General features: G+C 50.6%; 2 protein-coding genes across 2 annotated transcripts; one reads left to right on the forward strand and one right to left on the reverse strand.

Annotated features, from left to right (window-relative positions):
- Positions 1-2583: 2583 nt before the first annotated feature.
- Positions 2584-7530, reverse strand: LOC103189239 (chondroadherin-like protein). Its single transcript, XM_007909573.2, has 4 exons — positions 7374-7530; positions 5169-6851; positions 3542-3708; positions 2584-2913 (listed from the first exon to the last, which is right to left on the reverse strand). Exons 1-4 carry the CDS (start codon positions 7482-7484, stop codon positions 2736-2738), a joined length of 2139 nt encoding a protein of 712 aa, XP_007907764.2. The 5' UTR covers positions 7485-7530; the 3' UTR covers positions 2584-2735.
- Positions 7531-12033: 4503 nt separating this feature from the next.
- LOC103189238 (chondroadherin) lies at positions 12034-17565 on the forward strand. The gene is made up of 4 exons (XM_007909572.2): positions 12034-12282; positions 14497-14950; positions 15350-15957; positions 16442-17565. Exons 1-4 carry the CDS (start codon positions 12046-12048, stop codon positions 16934-16936), a joined length of 1794 nt encoding a protein of 597 aa, XP_007907763.2. The 5' UTR covers positions 12034-12045; the 3' UTR covers positions 16937-17565.
- Positions 17566-20520: the final 2955 nt, after the last annotated feature.

The raw sequence follows: 20520 nt of genomic DNA on the forward strand, positions 1-20520 counted from the left end.
GATGGAATTCCCTGCCAACGCCAACAACGACACTTGCATTCGATCCAGCGCCTCGTCGTAGGATTATACAGTGCACGGCAGAGGCCATTCGGCCCATCGTGCCCGTCGCCGGCTCTTTGTGAAGAGCTTTTCCAATTCAACCCCACCGCACCCCCACCCCCTCCCCGCTCTCCCCGCACGGCCCTGCCGACTTGTCCTCCCCAGATAAATATCTACCTCTCCCTTAAAAGTTGTTACCGAATCGGCTTCCGCCAGGCTTTCGGGCCACCGGGACGTCTCGAATGCGTCACGTGCTCTAACTGGGCAAAACACGGCAGCCAGTTTGCGCGCAGCAGTGCCCTGTCATGGAGCGAGTGACCAACTTTATTTGGGGGGGGGTTGGGGACGGGACGCGGGTTGTTGGCCGGGACACCAGAAGAGAGAATAACGCCAGGGGATCTTTAACACCCACCCGTACAGGATGGCGGGGAGCTCTGATTGATGTCTCATCTGAAGGACAGCCTCTTCAACAAGGCGACAGCCCCCCCACCCCCCAAAGCTGCACTGGAGTGTCAGCTTAGACTACGTGATCGCGCGTCCCAACGTGGGGTCTGAATTAAGAGATTCGAATCGTGTACCTGACTTAGCTTTAACCTGTTTAGACCATTGGGGGGGGGGGGGGGGGGGAGAGAGGGGGAAGTTGTATTATTCGTGTGGGTTTTTTTTTGCTCCAGAATTGTAAATACGTCACATTTCGTTTGATTTATTTCCAGATGGCAACCAGAAAAGTGTGCGCTCGACATATTTTGATCAGCTACTTCCTAGCGCCCTATGTGCCGAGATGCGTTTTGCCTTCGACCGTGCCTTCAGCTCCCCTCTCGACTCTCTACCCCCTCCTCGCCCCCTCCCTTGCCTTCGACCGTGCCTTCAGCTCCCCTCTCGACTCTCTACCCCTCCTCGCCCCCTCCCTTCCCTCCCCTCACCCTGACCATTTCCCCCCCAATGCTCGGGTCCTGACCCAACTGTCCAGCGCCTCGGGACGTCCTCCCGACGTGAAAGGCGCTCTATAAATGGAATCTTGTTGTTGTTGTTGTTGTAGTAATAACAACAATACTCCTCTCGCGAGGCGAGGGCTCCGTCCACTACAGGACTCCGAGTGCTGGTCTCGAAGACGCGAGCGATAGAAATCGCCAGCGTGTTGCGCACCAACTTTGACAGGGGAGAAGTGTTCAACCAGATGTATAACCAACTCAGGCACGTGCAAACATGTCCACCTCCTGCAGAGGTCACTGGATACCAATCAACTATTCAGCCCCGGTTCCAGGGAGCAACAACAGCAACAACTTGCACTTACATAGCACCCCTCACGCGGTGTCGCGCCGCAGAATGCTTGACAGTAGCAGAGCGGTAAGTTGGGACTCTCAAGCAACGACGGTGGGTCTCGGCATGGGTCGGACGACCCGACTGAAGAGAGAAGAGAAACCCGACAGGCTATCAACTGAGCCAAGCTGACAGCTGCCAGGCTAACAGGTTCTGGAGAGCACGGGAAGCAAGTGTACGCTTTTTATTTGATGTAACATGAGTTTGTGTCACTACAGAGTCTGCATAAACACAAGGGTAAAATGATCATCTCCTACTCGCTCACGCCTTACAGGAAATTTGATCGACAAAGTCGTGCAGAACTTGGACTAGGTATAGCTGGCACCTTTCACTTCCGGTGGACACGTCGCTTGCACCTCTTCGCCCAAACGCAACGGAGTGATCACCGAGCGAAAAGGGAAAGAGAATGAACTTTGAGGAGGTTGACAAAAGACGGGGTCAAAGAGACAGAAAATGGGATGGAAAAGTATCTCGAAAAAAAATAAACAACTCCCCTATCTACAAGGTTCTGGGCAGATTTGTCTACGAACTTATATCTGTAGGTATCTTCTGATGAAGCTGTTGGAAAGAAAATTGGTTTCGCCATTAGGACACCTGTTTAAAGAAAACATATGAAAGGTGTGATGTTTAATGGAGTCTGAGGAGAGCTTTCCTCCTTCGAGTGGGAAGATTCCTTCTCCCAATGGGAAGAGGAGTGGGTGCGTTTCCAGTGTAAGATTTCTCTTGTTTAAGACTCTTGATTCCGTCTTCCAAAATTCCCCGACTCCAAGAACTCTTGTTTAATCCTAAATAACCCACAAACAACAGAAGAGACAACAACAACTTGCATTTACACCGCACCCCTCATAAGGGGGAAGCATCTCGGAGCATTTAAAGGTGATGGAGCCTGACCCCAAGCAAGAGGGGAGGGAGCTGACCGTAAGTATGGTCGAAGAGGAAAGCCTTCAGTCTGATCTAAAAGCAGGGAAGGAGGAGGGGCGAGGCGGAGGGATTGAGGGGGGGAGTTCCAAATCCTCGGGGTATAGTGGCTGAAAGTGTGGCCGACAATGGTGGGGCAGAGGGAGGGGGCCGAGGGACAAGCAGGAGACCGGAGCTGAGCGGGGGCAGCGAGTAGTGGAGTGGGGAAGAGAGGTCAGAGAGGTAGGGAGGTGCCAGGGTGTGAAGGGATTTGTAGACGAGTGAGAGGATCTTGAAATCGAGCGGGAGGGTGGGGTGGTGGTGGGGGGCGTGGGTAGTGGGGGGTGTTGAGATAAACAAGCCTCCTATTTAGAAACATCAAAGATGTCCCTTGTTCTCTCTGTTTGTTCACCCATTCTGTTGCCAGATTGCCCGGGGTATATACAGTCCATTACATAGGGTCGTTTCTACTGTATTGTCTATGTCATGCTCCTACTTTTCTTTCTCTTAAGAACCTTCTTCTTCTTGTTCGCTGCAGGCACTGCCTTACGTGTCCCGTTGCAGTTCTTAAAGGGAGCGAACTTCACATCCAGCCCAGCGGCGTCTTTGGGTAAGGCACACGTGGCAGTCACCTTAAGGTTAGAACTTTCTATCCATCTTTAAAAGACAAGACATTCAAAGTGTTACTCAATGATTAGGCATCGTGGCGGATTGGTTGGAACGCTCACCTCGCAAGCGAGAGGACCTGGGTTTGATTCCCGGGCAGGTCAGGGCGAATTCTTAGGCAAGTTTCCTTACTCCCCCACAGCCCCCCCCACCCACACACACCCACACGTCTCTGTTTACCCAGCAGTAAGTAAGAACCCAGTTGTTAATTGATTGGCACATCGCTTTCCGAGGGGTAATAATCCCTCCAAAAAAATTACGGTCACTCAATCCACGACTGTTTGTGGGACACTTCTGTGTGCAATTGGCTGCCGCGTTTCACCCACCTACAAAATATAGAGTCCATCCACTTTACGGTATATTCCGTGAGAGGTCTCAGCGATGTCTACATCAAATTCAAGGATTATTATTATTAGTAGTAGCATTATCCACCTGTCTAGATTTACGTACTCTGTTTATAGGCCAAGGAAAGTTGCTTAAGATCTCATTCTCCCCAGGATTCATACCATTCCATGAATCCAATGGGATTACTTACCATAGAATTCCTCAATTAAGGAATGCTGTTAAAGAACTTTAATAAATAGGATCGTTTGGGTTGAGGTTCGCCAAGAGCTTTTACCTGCGGAGATGGAGCAGTCGGCAGTCACAGTTCAATGGATTATTGGATAGATTGATCGTGTCCAGGCTCCTGAATTGCTTCAGGTTTGGAATGTGGCTCAGTTTGTTATGGTCCAAATGCAGACTCTTCAATCCTGCTCCCAGCCCAGCAAAGGCCCCGTCGGAGATCTGCAAGGAAGGGAGCAAACATGTAGCGGAGGAACATGGAGTACCCAGTAGCATCGTGGTTAGCACACGCTCGCCTCGCAAGCGAGAGGAACCGGGTTCGATTCCCGAGCAGGGCAAAGCCTTAGGCAGGTTTTCTTACTCCACACACACGCCGCTGCTTACCCAGCAGTAAGTAGGAACCCAGTTGATAGTCGGTTCCCGGATCGCTTTCCGGGGGTAATATTACAAGTAAAATTATGGACAGAATGATGAGTAATTTTAAACAAAGCAACCACTAATCCTCATCACATCATTGAGGCGTCTCAAAGCGCTTCACTGGACATACCTCAAAGAGGATGGGCTGCGTATTTTGTGGGCGAAACGCGGTAGCCAATTGCGCACAGCGGGGTCCCACAATCAGTTGTGGATTGAGTAACCAAATTATTCTTCATAAAAAAAATTTCCTGGAAGGAATTATTAACCCCGAAAGCGATTCCCCCAATCGACTAACGAGCGGGCTCCTACTTATTGCTCTAACTGAGTGTGGAGTAAGGAAACGTGCCTAAGGTATTGCCCCGCTCGAACCCAGGTCCTCTCGCTTGCGAGGCAAGTGCTCTAATCACTACTCTAAGGGACTAGTAATTTGGTGGTTACCTACTGCTCATCCCTTACACAATGTAGGCCTCTCACTGAGTGGAATTAGGTACTAAAGGCCAGAGTAATGTTCTGCTCTCAATCCCACTGTGCACAGCGAACCTAAATTCCTTTCATTTTTTGAAATGTATTGTCCTGCAATTTCACAACTGGTTGGAACTGCTCTGGTCTGGATTGCTCAGCCTTGCAGTGATGGTGACGGGGGTGGGGGGTGGGTGGGGGCGGGGGGGTGGGGAGAGAGAGAGAGAGAGAGAAATGCTCAACCCAGCTGTCGGTCAAACTTAAAGCTCCTCCTATTCTCCTGCACCAGGCGATGAGGCAACTGAGCTCTGAAGAGAATAAACGGGAACATCGGATCTGAATGGATCTGAGGCTGTTGGTTGTGGCGTCCTGTGGTGCGCTGGTTATAGCGCCTCGCCTCGCAAGCGAGAGGATCCGGGTTCGATTCCCGGGCGGGCCGGGGCAAAACCTTTGGCTTGCGTGTGTGGAGTAAGGCAACTTGCCTTTGTTTACCCAGCAGCAAGTCCGAACCCGGTTGTTAATCGATCGGGGGAATCGCTTTCCGGGGATTACAATCCCTTCAAACAAATAATTTGGTCACTCAATCTCCACGACTGTTTGTGCGCAATTGGCTGCCGCATCTCACCCGCAAAATACACAGTCAATTCACTTTACAGTATATTCCGGGAAGAGCTTTGAGACAACAACAATGAATCACATTTGTTTAGCACCTTTTACGTCAGGAGGACGTCTCGACGACGTGATAAGGTGCTATGTCAAATGCAAGGATTATTATTATTATTTATAATAATAAAAGCAAACCTTACCTCCTCCACACCCATATTGTCCAACCACAGGTGTTGGAGAGAGTCAGACACGGGGAGGAAGGCTTTGCTTCCGATCTGTCTGATGGGATTCCTGGAGAGCTTGAGCTCGTCCAGAACATGCAGTCCCCTCAGGGCCTCGGTGGGCACCTCGCTCAGTTTGTTCTCGTCCAGGAAGAGTTTCTGCAACCCCTGGACGGCAGCCAGGGCATTGGGTTCGACGTAGGTGAGGTTGGTGCCGGTCAGATACAGCCACCGCACGTTCTCCGCTCCTTCCACGTTCTCCGCGGTGAATAGGGGGATGGGGTTGTGTTCCAAGTGGAGGGCGAAGAGGTTCGGGAGGAGCTTGAAGGAGCCCTTGGGTACGGAGGTCAACTTGTTGAGATCTAAGTACAGGTAGGTGAGCTGCGGAAGGCCTTCGAAGGCAGAAGGCTCGAGGCTTGAGATCTCGTTGCCCGACAGGTAAAGGTAGACCAATTTGGCCAAGGCTCGGAAGGCTCCTGGTTGAACATCGTGGATCCTGCAGCTCTGCAGGTGAAGAGAGACCAGGTGCTTGGTCTCCATGAAGGCGTTCCTGGGGACCACTTGGAAATCATTGTGCCTCATGTCCAGGAGCTGGGAATCCTTCGGGAATCCCTTCGGGATCTTGCGAAGCAACTTGCCCTCGCAGCTGGAATGCTGGAGGTCGTGCTTGCAGTCGCAGTGCTCTGGGCAGGGAAGGTGTTCTTCCCCAGTCTTCACCTTGCTCTCCTCCGGCTCCTGGTTCTCCTCTTCCTCATAGTCTGAGGACTGTTGACTATCGCATCTGAGGTCGACCGGACGTAGGGAATCAAGCCTCTCGCCTCTGAACAAGCCGGGGTTCCTACAGAACACCTCTGCCTTCAGATTGGTATAGTTAGATATCCACTCCCTGAAAGGCCGCATGAAGCAATTACACTGTATGGGATTGCCGGTCAGGTTAACCTTCCTCAAGGTTTCAACTCCGACCAAGGGCTGGAGGGAACGCAGCTGATTGTATTGGAGGTCGAGTACTGTCAGCTTGGGGCACCACTGGAAAGCTAAGAGGGACATGTCTTGAAGAGACATGTTCTCCATGGACAGATGTTTCAGCGATCGCATGCGAACTGCCTCCTCCCCCAAGTAGGTCATCGGGTTCCCACCCAGATCCAGCCTGGTCACCTCCGTCATCCTAGATAGCGCCTCACTGGGAAAGTACTGTAGCTCATTACCGTCCAGACTCAACCTCTTCAATGTCCAGAGCCCAGCAAAGGCTTCATCAGCGATATTGTTGACCATGTTTTTGGAAAGGCGGATGTACCTGATCTGCAACAGGCCCTGGAACAGCATGTTGGGCAGATAGACCAACATGTTCTCACCCAAGTTCAGGAAGTTAAGGAACCCTAGCTGGGTGAAGGACCCTGGAGATATCTCCTCTATCTTGTTGTTGTCTATTATGAGCTGCTGGAGGGATGAGAGGCCGTCGAAGGTCTCCTGGTAGATAAACTCGATGTCGTTGAACCCCACATTCAGGTAGATCAGTCTCCCCAGGCCACGGAAGGCACCTTCTGCTAGTCGCTGGAGCTTGCACTTCTGCAGGTTCAGGTGGGTCAGATAGGGGATGGGATAGAAAGCTCCATTCTCAATCACTTTGATGTTGTTCCCTCTGACGTCAAGCTTCTTGGTCGCCTGTTGTAAAGCAACAAGTGGTGTTATGTACTTTCAGCCATTTGCTTTACGTTTGCCCCCTTCTACCCTTCTTGAGTCCCTTAGCATAGTGGATAGTGCCGAGTGAGCGAGCGAGAGGACCTGGGCAGGACAAAACTTTAAGCAAGTGTCCTTACTTACTCCACACACACACACACACACATCTCAGTTACTAGGAACCTGGTTGTTAGTCGATTGGAAGATCGCTTTCCGGGCGTGATACAAACCAATAAAATTGTGGTCACTCAATCCATGACTGCGTGCGTAATTGGCTGCCAAGTTTCACCCACAAAAATACACAGTCAATCCACTTTGCAGCGCATTCTGTGAAGCGCTTCGAGACATCTCAAGGACGTGATGAGGCGCTACATCTTAAACCTAAGGATTATTATTATTATTCTATTGATATTCCATTGCCAAGCCTATCACTTGGAACCAGCTCAACTGAGCAGTTGCTAATGGAGAGGACTTAGCTGACCCAAAGTTGCCCACAACTGTACCAACCTCAGGGATGGTGATGGGAATCTCAGTTAGTTGTTTCCTGATACAGCTGACTGCCCCGTGGATGTTGTCACAGATACAGTTTGGTGGACAAAACCCAGCATCGACCACCATAGCAGTGAGAGCAGCGACCAGACCCCAGCAGCTGAGAGACACACCCCGGCTTGGACCCACCTTAAACATCTGCGAAGATGAAATAATAAATGATGAATAAAAGCAGGGAGTGGTACAGAGAGTGAGCCGTAGATATACACACCAGAGAAAACAATTAGCCAATGTCACATCATCAGCCAAAATTCCACCCACAAACTAGACAGTCACTCCACTTTGCAGTGTATTCTGCGAAGCGCTTTGAGACGTCTCAACGACGTGATTAGGCGCTGTATCAAGTGCAAGGATTAATATTGTTATTGTGCATTGACAAGGAACACAAAGGCCCCAATAGCTCTGAACGCAGGTGAAATAAAACCTACAAAGCTCCCCTCGGAGAACAGCGAGCTGATGATTTTACATGAGTGAGCCCGTGATTGACTGGCGTTTGCTTTGGCAGCGTTTTGTGACCGAAAGGCCGGCAGATCTGGGCTAATGACTGAGAAACTCTTAAAAGGGGTTGGTTTTGATACAGGGCCAGGGCGCAACCTTAGACAAGTTTCCTTATTCCACACTACCCAGCAGTAAGTAGGTGGGACACTGCTGTGCGCAGTTGGCTGCTGAGTTTTCCCCATAAAATATACAGTCAATTCACTTTACAGTATATTTTGGGAAGCGCTTTGAGACATCTCAAAGATCAAATGCAAGGATTATTATTATTAATGTTATTATTATTATAGAAACATCTGGAAGTTTACATTTTTGGTCAGCCGGGTGTCTGACACACACAGATACCCATCACCGCTGCTTAAGTCTCTCCAAACCTAACTGAGAATTCCATGTATTCCACCCACATATGGAAATCCCAGGGATAGATGGTTGGAATGGAATGCACACTCTCACTGGAGGGATGCATCCTGCTTACCGAATTCCGGAGAGTATTAGGCACAGGCTTGTTGTCCCCGGAGTGTGCACTGGGGTAAATGCTGGAGTCTAACCAGCTAAGACCGCACAGCTTGCCCATTGAGAGCGCTGTCTGGCCAAGCTTTCCCCCTGCTTGTCCAGCTAGGACCACTCTACCCGTTAGGGCTTTGGCTTGCAGGGTTAACACGAGCTGAGCAGGATTACAGGCTGGCGGGAGAGAGAGAGAGAGAGAGAGGGAGAGAAAGACTCTCCAGCTTGCTTCAAATATCTGCAAGCAACATGATAATCCTTGCATTTAACCTAACGCCTTATGGTGTCGTCGAGAGGTCTCAGAGCGCTTCACAGGACCCACTGTAAAGTGGTGTCTCAACACAGAGTGGGGAATTGAACCAGGGACTTTACACTGACTGTAAACAAGTCAGACACTCACCGGATAAACTCATTGAGCCTCGATGGATGCGATTTCTATTTTAAAGCTAACGGTTAAACAACAGTTTGCTATCCCGTAGAATAGTGGTTTGCGCACACATCTCGCAAGTAAGTGGACCCGGGTTCGATTCCCTGGACAGGGCGAAATCTTAGACAAGTTTCCTTACTCCACACACACACACGCCTCTGTTTCCCTAGCAGTAAGTAGGAACCCGTTTATTAGTTGATTGGGGGATTGCTTTCTGGGGGTAATAAACCCTCCAAAATCAATCCACGACTGTTCGTGGATGCTCCTGTGCACATTTGGCTGCCGTGTTTCATCCACAAAATACACAGTCATTTATATACCTTGTGAAGTCTCGATATATCTTTGAGACGTCTCAGCGAAGCGATAAGGCGCTATTTCAAAAAAAAAGCAAGGATTATTTTTATTATTAACTTTAACAGTCGCTTACCTTTGCTGGGCTCCTGGGTTAGTTATTTGAATCAGTTTCTTTTGCTTGAAGCTAAGACCTCCAGTCGACAGTCGATGTATGCGTGTCCTGAAATCCTTGCGAGACTGAACCACAGGCATGTACGTAGGCAAGCAGAGGCTTCAAGCTGAGCTGTCAGACTTGAGACTCCTCGCCTTTCTCGAAGCTGTTTGAGAAATTCCCAACAGACACACTGGAGCTTTGAAGGGACCAGTGTTAGCCTGACCTGCGTGGCTGCGTCCAGGGGAAGAGGTCGGAGAGGGAGGCGTTAGAGGGTGTGAGTGGAAGGGTAGAGGGTGGGTGGCATGATTGCAAATGAATCCGTCTTGGAATTTTCCGCTGACTGACCACGGAGAAGTCTGTTCGCCGTCTTAATCCCGCGGGGAGCAGCTCTCTCAGCTCCAGGTACACGGACAAAGAGGCCTTTCAGCGTAACCTTTGTGGGACTGTTTGTGGGGACGTCGCTGTGCGCAACTGGCTGCCGCGTTTCACCCACAGAACAAACAGTCCCTCCAGTTTACACTAAATCCTTTGAAGCGCTTTGAGACGTCTCGACGACGTGTTAGGGAGGAGGAAAGGAACCCCGGGTTCCTGCTCTCGTTCCCTCTTGAGCGCCCCCTTCCTGGTAGAACGCGTGTGGTCTCGTCAGGGTGGAGGGTTTGATTTAGCGCCTTATCATGTCGTCAAGACGTCTCAAAGCCCTTCACAGAAATACACCGTAAAGTGGATCGGCTGTGTATTTTGTGGGCGAAACGCGGCAGCCAATTGCGCACAGCAGCGTCCCCCACAACCAGCCGTGGATTGAGTGACCAAATTTGCCTTTGGGGTGGGAGGGATTATTACCCAGGAAAGCGATTCCCCGATCGATTAACAACCGGGTTCCTACCTACTGCTGGGTAAACAGTGGCGTGTGCGTGGAGTGAGCAAACTTGCCTAAGGTTCCGCTCTAACCACTAATGCTACAGGATCAGCCAGAGATACCTGGAGGAGGGAGTTGGGGGGCGTGGGGGGGGATCCAAAATTTACGAAGATGCTATTACTCTCAGCCACAGTAGCTCCTCTCAGGGGCCCCTTCACACACACTGCAAAGAGTCTGAGAAAATCCTTGCGTGTGTGTAAAAAAAAGGCTGGTCGGGGAATAAAAATAACACAGCAGAGAGTTGTCTCTGAGTGCCAGGAGTGTGCGGAAGACATCTTACTGCTATACAGGAGCTGCATTGTCCAGCTAAGCTCTCTGCCCTCGTTTCCTCTCTCCCAATACAGCATGGTAATTGTTATACATGTGTGTGTTTGTGCGTTACTCAAACATCCGACTCTCTCTGGCTGAAAGATGGGGGAAAACTGGAGTTGCTGTGTTGGGTGGGTGGGGGCGATGCTTGTGTACAGCAGTCATTCCAGCACCCCCCCCATCAGAGAAATTTAACAACAACGATAACGGACATTTATATAGTGTCCTCCACGCAGGATAACATCTCAAAGCGTCTGACTTTGAGCCATGGAGGGGTGGGGGGGGGGTGAAGGTTTTCAGGCGGGACTTGAAGAAGGGGCCGGGGCGGAGGGGGTTGGGGGGGGGTTAAGGCAGAGGGACTGAGGGAGAGTATTCCAGAGTTTCGAGGCAGCGACGAACAAAAAAAAACTGCATTTATACAGCACTTTGGGAGGATGTCCCAAGTCACTGCCGGGCAGTCGAGGATTTGCAGCCGAGCTGTGGGTTGGATGCGAAAGGGGTGGGTGGGGGCTAGGGGGGTAGAGACGGAAAGATGAACGAAGGCGAAGGTGGTGAGACAGGTGTATATCTCCTTTCCTTCGCCTCCTTCAAGGTCAAAGTGAGGACCCATCAGAGTCTGCACTGAGTCACAAAGCCCGGTGTTCGTTCAATGCCGCTGCTCTGCCCTATCCCCACTCCACTTCAAGTCTCCATCCTTCACCACTTCAACTCGTCTAACTTCCCTCTTGAACTCCACACCGACACCGAGAGGAAAGCTCTCTTCTCGTTTCCACCAGGGCGACAGGATCTGGTGTACCGCCCAGAAAATACACAGTCAAGAGTCCTGTAGCGTAGTGGTTAGAGCAACCACCTCACAAGTGGAGAGGGGACTTGGGTTCGATTCCCGCACAGGGTGAAACCTGGGCGATTTCCTTACACCCCACACTGTTAACCTGGCAGTAAGTAGAAGCCCGGTTGTCAGTCGATAGTGGGTCGCTTTTCCGGGGGTAACAATCCCTTCAACTGTTTGTGGGACGCTGCTGGGTGCAATCGGCTGCTTTGTTTGCCCACAAATATACAGTCAATTCACTTTGCTGTATGTTCTGTGAAGCGCTTTGGGACGTCCTCCCGACGTGAAAAGCGCTATATCAAATGCAAGGATTATTATTATTATTATTATTATGTTCTGTGAAGCGCTTTGGGACGTCCTCCCGACGTGAAAAGCGCTATATCAAATGCAAGGATTATTATTATTATTATTATTGTTTCGCCCACAAAATGAACAGTCACTGCACTTTACAGTATATCTTGTGAAGCGCTTTGAGACGACTCGGCGATGTGATAACATGGTACGTCAAATGCAAGGATTATTATAGTTATTATTATTCCCCTTGATTATTATTATAATTATTCCTTCTGCTATTCCCCTCCCTCCCTCTTCCCACTGTTCCCCTTCCCCCTCCGCCCTCCCCCAGCTGTGGACAATGGCAGGAAACTCCATTTCCGTTCCGTGCTTCCTGCTTGCTCGCCGGCTCTGGCTCTCGCTTGCTCTATGCCCAGAGACGGAGCAAGAGAGCAGCATAGCAGTCCTGCCAACCCACCCAACACCTGCCCCTTCGGGCTGCGAGAGCTGACAAGCCAGCCAAAGACGAGACAAGCCCAGCCCAGCTCGGGACCACTCGAGGAAACCGAGCCGTCCAGCAGTGAGGACAACCAGGCTACAGGGACTCTCCTTCCCTTCCACTCACACACACGCACATCACAGGAGGGACCGGCTACCTACTCAGAGGTGAGAGACAATTCCCATTATTTCGAGCTCACTCTGGCTCAGTAATAACCTTGCATTCTAATAATAATAATAATAATCATCCTCACATTTGATACACCGTCTTATCGCGTCGGGAGGACATCTCTCAAAGGCCTTCACGGATTCACTGTATAACGTAATAATAATAGCGACTGTTTCGCAAGCAGCTTAAGTTTATGACCCAGAGGATTGTCTCCCGTTCAAAGCACAGCACCTATTCCCCAAGTGACAGCCGAGACTGATTCTCAACACTTCTTAGAGAGGTGTCACCTTGGCTTATTCGGTACCCCCTCTCACCTCTGGGTCAGAAGGTTGTGGGTTCAAGTCCCCTACTCTTCTCGACTTTGAGCACGCAGTCCAGGCTGACAGTACAGGGCACCGTTGAACTATCAGAGCTGCCGTCCTTCGGAAAAGATGTTAAGGGTCAATGCTAAATCGGAAAAGAGAAGAGAAGTTTCTCTCTCTCTTCCCCTTTAGTGTTCTGGCCGACAATCTCCTACATAATAATATTGAGTCATTGCTATTTGTGCCGCTATATGAAACAAAAGGATTATTATTATTATTATTAGTTGCTGTGAGCAAAACTCCCTACAGAAATACGCAGTCACAATACTTTACGGACAGCTTCGAAATGTTTAGAGATGCCTGCGTCAAATGCAAAGGAAACTGAGGCAGGCTTTCCCAATACCTTTGGGAGTTTACCCAGGGTGTGGTTGAAACCATTACATCCTTGGCATGTTGTTGGTGTTACAGGCATTGTATCAAGTAAAGTCCTGCAGTGTATTGGTTAGAGTACTTGCCTCGCAAGCAAGAGGACCTGGATTTGATTCCCCCAGCAGAACAAAACCTCAGGCAAGTCGCCTTACTTCATACACACGCCTCTGTTTACCCAGCAGTTGTTAGTCGATTGGCAGATCGATTTTCCGGGGGTAATAATCTCTTCCAAAAAAAAAATTGGTCACTCAAGCGCGTTTCATCCACAAAATACAGTCAATTCATCTCACAGTGTATTCCGTGAAGCGCTTTGAGACGTCTCAACAGCATAAGGTTCTATATCAAATGCAAAGATTATTATTATCATCATCATCATTATTATAAATGGTGAGTTCAGTGCCCTGTATATCATGATGAGAAACTCTTTTGTCTCACTTGTATTTGGAGATAATTATATATATATATATATATAGATGTATTTTTAAAGCAAATAAAACTCAAAGCACTTCACAGAATTTACTGCAAAGTGGAGTGACTGTGTATTTTGCGGGCGAAACACCGAAGGGGAAGGTTGGAGGTTACTTCTACCCGCCTCAAACAGTCTCACAACATTGGCTTGTAGTCTGTTTCCCAGATATTTAGGCGTGAACGAGAGAGAGAAAAAAAACTGCAGGAAAAAGAAGGTTGGTTCTGTTCTCCAGATAAGAGTATTCCGTCAGGAGAGGTTCTGCACTGTTGACCTCCCCACAAGCGATTTCCTCTGTTGACTTTCGCAGCTCACATAAGCTGACTCTTTTTTTTCCCCCCCCCGCCTTGCAAGCCGGGAAAATAAACTCGGGTAAACACGGGAACACGAAAGGCACAGGGAATGTTAATGGGATTTTTTTATAAGCCTTTTTTCTCACCACTCCCGCCTCAAAGCGATGTGCAGAAAATGATCCCTTTCCAAATAATAATAATAATAGTTGGGTCCACTCAATCCACCACTGTTTGTGGGCGGCTGCTGTGCGCATTTGGCTGCCGCGTTTCGCCCACAAAATGCACGGCCACGTTTGATTCTGTGTCGACCACGTGACAAGCGACGATGTCAGATTGTGAGGATTATTATTATTTCAACGTGGAATCCCGTAGCACAGCGTCCTTACCTCGCAAGCGAGAGGACCTGGGTTCGATTCCCGGGCAGGGTCAAATCGCAGGCAAGTTTCCTAACTCCACACACCTCTGCTTACATAGCAGTAAGTAAGAACTCCCGGTGATTAGTCGATGGGCGCGTTGCTTTTCCAGGGCCAATAACCCCTTCAAAAAATAATAATAATTTGGTCACTCAATCCACGTCTGTTCGTGGGACACCACTGTGCAATCCGTTGCTGTGTTTCGCCCGCAAGACACAGTCACTAGACTTTACAGTGTATTCTGTGAAGAGCCTCGGGGACGTGATAAGGCGCTGTGTCAAATAACGATAAAGTATCTTTACCTTTACAGAAGGAAATGGAGGAGCCAGTCACTCTGCTCCTCGTGCTGTGTCTGGCTGGGGACGCTGCCTCCACAATGAGCACAGTCACCCCCACCCAGGGTGTTCCTTGTCCCTCGGACTGCTCCTGCGTGGTCTCCCAGCAACACGTCACCTGTGAGGGTGGGCTGACCAGCATCCCGGAGGGTCTGCCGACCGACACCAGAGAACTGCGCCTCTCGTCCAACCACCTGCCGCTCATCGGCTCGGGCTGCTTCTCGAACCTCTCGCATCTCATCGCCCTGCACCTCACAAGCAGCCAAGTGTCTCTGGTCAACCCTGGGTCCTTCCAGGGCCTGGTCAGCCTTCAGTACCTGCACCTGGACCAAAACCGAATCGAACAGCTGGAAGAGGGGGTGTTTAGGGACCTCACCGCAGTCACCTACCTGCATCTGGCAAACAATCTCATCTCCGCTTTGAAGCCAGGTACACGCTAGTCCCTGCCTTCCCCAACCCCCTTTTTTTCTACGAGCGCTAAATTCCATCACTCCCCCTCACATCACGCCAGGCTCCACTTGCTCCTTATCGTCGAATGGATCGAGTTGTGGAGTCCCATTAGCTTCGCGGTCAGAGCGCTCGCCTGGCAAGAGAGAGAGGACCCGGGTTCGATTCTCGGGCAGGGCAAGACCTTAGGAAAGTTTCCTTACTCCACACACCTCTGTTTACCCAGCGGTAAATAGGAACCCAGTTGTCGGTTGGTTAACAATACCTTAAATAATAATAATTTAAGGCATTGTTAATACAATGGGAGTGGGGAGGGAGGGAATTGGTGACTATATCAAATGCAAGGATTATTATTATTATTAATAATACCTCCCTTCTCAGGCCTGTTCTCCTCTATGAAGCAACTGAATGTTCTGTACCTCAACGATAACCAGCTGACAGAGATTGCAGCTCGCACCTTCCAGGGGCTGACTAGCCTTCGCTGGCTCTACCTGAGCCAAAACCGTATCTCCAAAATCTCCCCCTCCGCCTTCCAGCGTTCGAGTCCTTTACAGAGGCTTCACCTCGACAGCAACTCACTGACGAACGTGTCTGCGGATGCCATGCGCCTCCCGAACAGACTGACCGTCCTCAACCTGAGCAACAACAAGATCAGACGCCTTCAGTACAACTCCATCCTCCGGCGGCTGAAGTTCCTGATCGAGCTCGACCTGGACAACACCAGCCTGGAGGCTGTGTCCTCCAAGGCCTTCTCCAGGCTCTACCGGCTACAGGTGCTGAACCTGAGAGACAACAGGCTGGACACGCTGTACTTCGCCAAGCGGCTGAAGTCCCTGGCCCAGCTGCGGGTCAGCGGGAACCCCTGGTGCTGTGACTGCAGGCTGGTCTGGCTGAAACGTTGGCTCCAGGACTGGAACGAGACGGAGGTAGAGCGAGTGCGATGTGGCTCCCCTGACGCCTTGTCTGGGCTGACGTTGGTCGAGGTCCCGGTAAGAATGTGGCACGGTCCCGGTGGTGGGGGGGGGGGGCGGTAGGGGGCGCCCGAGAAGGACACGGGTGAATTTTTGGCCTGTAGCTCCCAGCACAATTGTCTGCCTGCCGCGTTTTGCCCACAAAATCCAGTCGCTTCACCTTACAGTGTATCCTGTGAGGTCAAATACACGGATTATTACTAGTATTATTATTAGCGATAGGATGTCTCTGTGCGCAAATCGACCGCTGGCTTTCATAAGAGCCTGCCGGGCGAAAGAAGACCCAGGTCCATCTAGTTTGCCGTCCACCATTCCTGGCAGTCGCTCGCCATGTTGTGTCCCAAACTACAATAAGAACGTAAGCGACGTACTGTCGCGGCGCTTCACCGTACGTTCGACGAAGCGCTTTGAGACGGCCTCCGTGTGAAAGGCGTTGTAACCAACGCGAGGATTATTAGCAATAAATAATAATAACGCAAGCGGAAAATGGTTTCTCTCGCAGCTGCAGCAACTGACTTGTCTGCCCGATGCTCAGAACACCTCCACTGTGCCACCGAAACCCGTCAGCGACGGAGTCCACGTGGGCGGTGTTTCTCTGTCTGCCCGTACCAGCCCGCGCCCTACCCTCCCGCTCGTGCCCGCAGTCGTTGCCCCCCGCGCCAGGAAGATGGCGACGGGCCTGATCGCTCGCCGGGACAAGACGGCAGATCTCTGTCTGTCCGAACGCATCCGGACCATCGCCGTGAGCGAGATCGGCGAGAGCACCCTGGTGGTCAACTGGCACGTGGACCGGGACCTGGGCGACGAGTACGAGGTGAGGTACGAGACAGGGGAGCAGAGCAAGGGGCTCAGGATGATTGGCGGCGTGAGCGAGGTGGAGCTGAGCGAGCTGAGCCCGGAGCTCTCTACAACGTGTGCGTCATCCCCCAGGGCGGAGCGGGCTTCAGTCCTTGCTTACAGCCCGAGCCTCAGCAGTGCGCCCAGGCCCAGACTCTGACCGTCTCCTCCTCCTCCTCCTCCTGGGTCAAGAGGCAGCAGTTTGCCCTCGGGGTGGGGGTGACGGTCGTCGTACTCCTGCTCCTGGTTGCCGTCTTTCTGGTGGGTCTCAGGGTTAAGCTGAACCGTGCCGGCTTCCAGAGACACTACGACGACGACGACGACAACGTAAGTGGTTACGTCGAACATTTCCACATCGACCAGGGCGGGTACGATAACACGGCTGCCGTGACAGTCGACTACGTAAGAACATAGGGACTTGCTCGACCGAAGAAAGAAAGACCGAGATCTGTACTGCACTGTACTGTGCCCCGAGATATTATTTCCTGAAAGAAATCTAATCTAACCTGCTTCTTGAAAGATTCGACACTGTCTTGCTTCCACCGTCTTGTCTTCCTAGGGAGCCTGTTCTGTGCATTTACCACTCGCTCACTAACGTGGTGTGTGGGGGGGGTCCAGTGGGGTATTGGTTAGAGCGCTCGCCTCTTGAGCGACCGGGCCAGGATCCGATTCCCGGGTAGGGCGAAACGTTAGGCGAGTTTCCTTACTCCACCCACGCACACGCGCACGCATCTGTTTACCTAGCAGCAAAAGAAACCCGGTTATTAGTCGATTTCCGGGGGCAATAATCAATTCAAAAAAAATAATAATAATAATTTGGTCGCTTAATCCACGGCTGTGCGGGGGACACTGCTGTATGCAATCGGCTGCCACCTTTCCCCCCCACAAAATGACAGTCGATTCACTTTACAGCGTGTCCCGTGAAGCGCTTCGAGACGTCTCGAAGACGTGATAAGGTGCTGTATCAAATGCGAGGGTTATTGTATTATTAAATAGCCAAACCCCACTGTGCTTTTTGTCTGTGTTTTACATACAAATATATACATATATATATATATATATATATACACACACACACACACAAAGCCAAATAGCCTACCCCCCAGCTATGGCCGTGCGCTCTACACCAGGCTCTAATATTCTAGGGGCTGGAGGGTGACCTAAGGCGCGGTCGAAAAGGGTCTCTTGAGAGACGGTCTTGCGGGAGACGAGGGGAGGGGGGGGGGCTGGCGGAGGGACTGTGGGATGGAATTCCAGAGGGCGGGGGGGGGGCAGAGAGGCTGAAGCCTCAGGGTTTGGGGTAGCTTACGGGGTTTGACCTGCCTCGTTATTCTCTGGACGTAACACGTCAGCCCACCCCCAAAAGCCGCTCAAGGCATTGGAAGACATGACAGGCACCAGGCACACCCGTGCCCTCTTGTGGCAACACGCGAGCACTCAATTTCAACCCAGAACATTTCACGTCCCACATCCACAGCGACGGTGGGTTTACTCTCTTAACCCACTTGCGTCCGATACGGCACCTTTCATATCGAGACTACGCCTCAAAACGCTTCACAACAAACATACTGTAGAGCGTAGCGAAATTCCATCGTACCCCCCCCTTTCCTTCCCCCTTCGACCGTACCTGGCAAGTAGTTGTCGTGGCTGCGCTTTTTTTTTTTTCCGCGCGAGCGAAAACGGCAATGAATTCGCACAGAGCAATATCCCGTGAACAGCGGTGAAGCGAATGAGCAATTTTATGGGGGTGGGGGCAAATCTTAGGCAAGTTTCCTTACTCCACACATACACACCGCAGTAAGCAGGAACTCGGTTGTTAGTCGATTAGAAGATCACTTTCCGGGGGTAATAACCCCCCCCCCCCAAAATGTGGTCACTCAATCCATGCCACATTTCCCCCACAAAATCTAGTCAATCCACTCTACGATATATCCCGTGAACGCCTCGAGACGTCTCAGCGACCCAATAAGACGCAATATATCAAGTGCAAGGATTATCATTATTACCATTGCTACCCCAAACCGAGACGAGTTTTGTGCCCAAGTCGAATTTTATTTATTTTCTGATACAAAAAAAAGTGATGGAGGGAGGAGGGTGGGGGAGGTGGGGGGGGGTGAGTCGGGAGGAACCAGGAGAAATTAGGGAGATAGAGACAGGAAATAAATAAAGCAGGTGGCGGTTCAGAGAGAAGTTAAATTTTAAAAGAAAGGACGTGCCTGTTCAGTGGAAGAGACGAGGTGAAGGCTGTATAAAACAATAACGGAATACAGAAGCACATTGATGAACAAAGCGGAGCGGTAAAGCACTGTACAATGAAGCGGAAGGGTGTACAAATTCACAAAACCGCCTGTGTAAAACTAGAATCCTATTCACCAGCAGTGAGCAGCGATGTTTCATCCAAGTAATGATCCAAACCAAGCAGGGAGCGGATGGAAAATGCGGGGGGAGCGCGTTGATTCTGAACAGAAATGTCGCATTCACTTGCGCGCAAAATAGGCAGCGGCGGAACAGGATAAAGGTCTTCCAGTTTGTGAGGGAAAGTACAATCAGCTGTCTATCTCCTGGGAGGAGCGAACAAAATTGCCTCCCTCTTCCACAACCCCTCCACCCGCTGCTTCCTCAGCTCACAGAACCCTGCGCTAAAGGGCTGTAGTCGCATTGCAGTTACCCCAACGCACACTCCATGAGCTCCCCACGAGCCTTGGCTCTTGCCAACCTGTGCCTAATACTCTCCCGGATTAGGTTAGCAGGTTACATCCCTTCAGGGGGAGGGAGAGAGAGAGAGAGAGAGAGAGAGAGTGTGCGCATTCCAACAATCCCTCGCTGGGATGTCCATGTGTAGGTGGGAGGCATGGAATTCCCAGCTTGGTTTGGAGACTCTCAAGCAACAGTGATGGGTTTCCGCACGTGCCCGACACCCGGCTGACCAAAGCCAAGTGGATAACTTCCCGGTGTTCGCTGGCATTGTGAGTAGCAAACGTCCCAAGTTCCCAAACACAAGTCAAACCACTTTAGCAAAGAGAGAGAGAGAGAGAGAGGGGGGGCAATATATAGGAGCAAAAAACAAAAAAAAGCCCCTCGTATAACCTTTTGTGACATTTACCTGAAATTTACCCGAGGACATCTGGGAGGAAGCTCATATCTGGAATTAATCGTGGGAGGTTTGGTCGGGTAAAAAAAAACAAAGATTTAAATACTATTTACACACATTAAAACACTCTCAGGCTAAATAACTCCTGGAAACTCAGCCCAATTATCAAGAGCCTATTCCAGACACGGGGAATTTCCACGTAGGTGGGATACACAGAACTCTTGGCCTGTCGCGGATACTCATAAGCACGGCGACGGGTTTGTGTGTGTGTCAGACACCCGGCTGATCAGGGATTTGTTTTTCTCACATGTCAAACACCCAGCTGAACACAATGATGTCTTTCCACACATGTCAAACACCCGACCGACTAATACACTGGAGCTCAACACTTTGCTGCTGAGGTGAACTTAAGCAAAACGTTAGAATACGACGGCAAAGCTGTCTATCCTGTAAGGTGAGGGAATGGACCACAGAGTACGACAGAGATGGATTACACACACACACACACAGAAAAACACTGGAAATTTAGTTTTCTGAGTCACAGCACACTCTGTGCGTTCAGCTCTCGCGCTCACGATTTGCACGGCGAAGTGAACAGCTTGCGATATCGGCGTTCCTCTCTCTGCTTAACGCATGGAAAGCAGATGCACTGA

Source organism: Callorhinchus milii, unplaced genomic scaffold (genome assembly GCF_018977255.1).
Source record: "Callorhinchus milii isolate IMCB2004 unplaced genomic scaffold, IMCB_Cmil_1.0 Scaffold31, whole genome shotgun sequence".
Taxonomy (NCBI): domain Eukaryota; kingdom Metazoa; phylum Chordata; class Chondrichthyes; order Chimaeriformes; family Callorhinchidae; genus Callorhinchus; species Callorhinchus milii.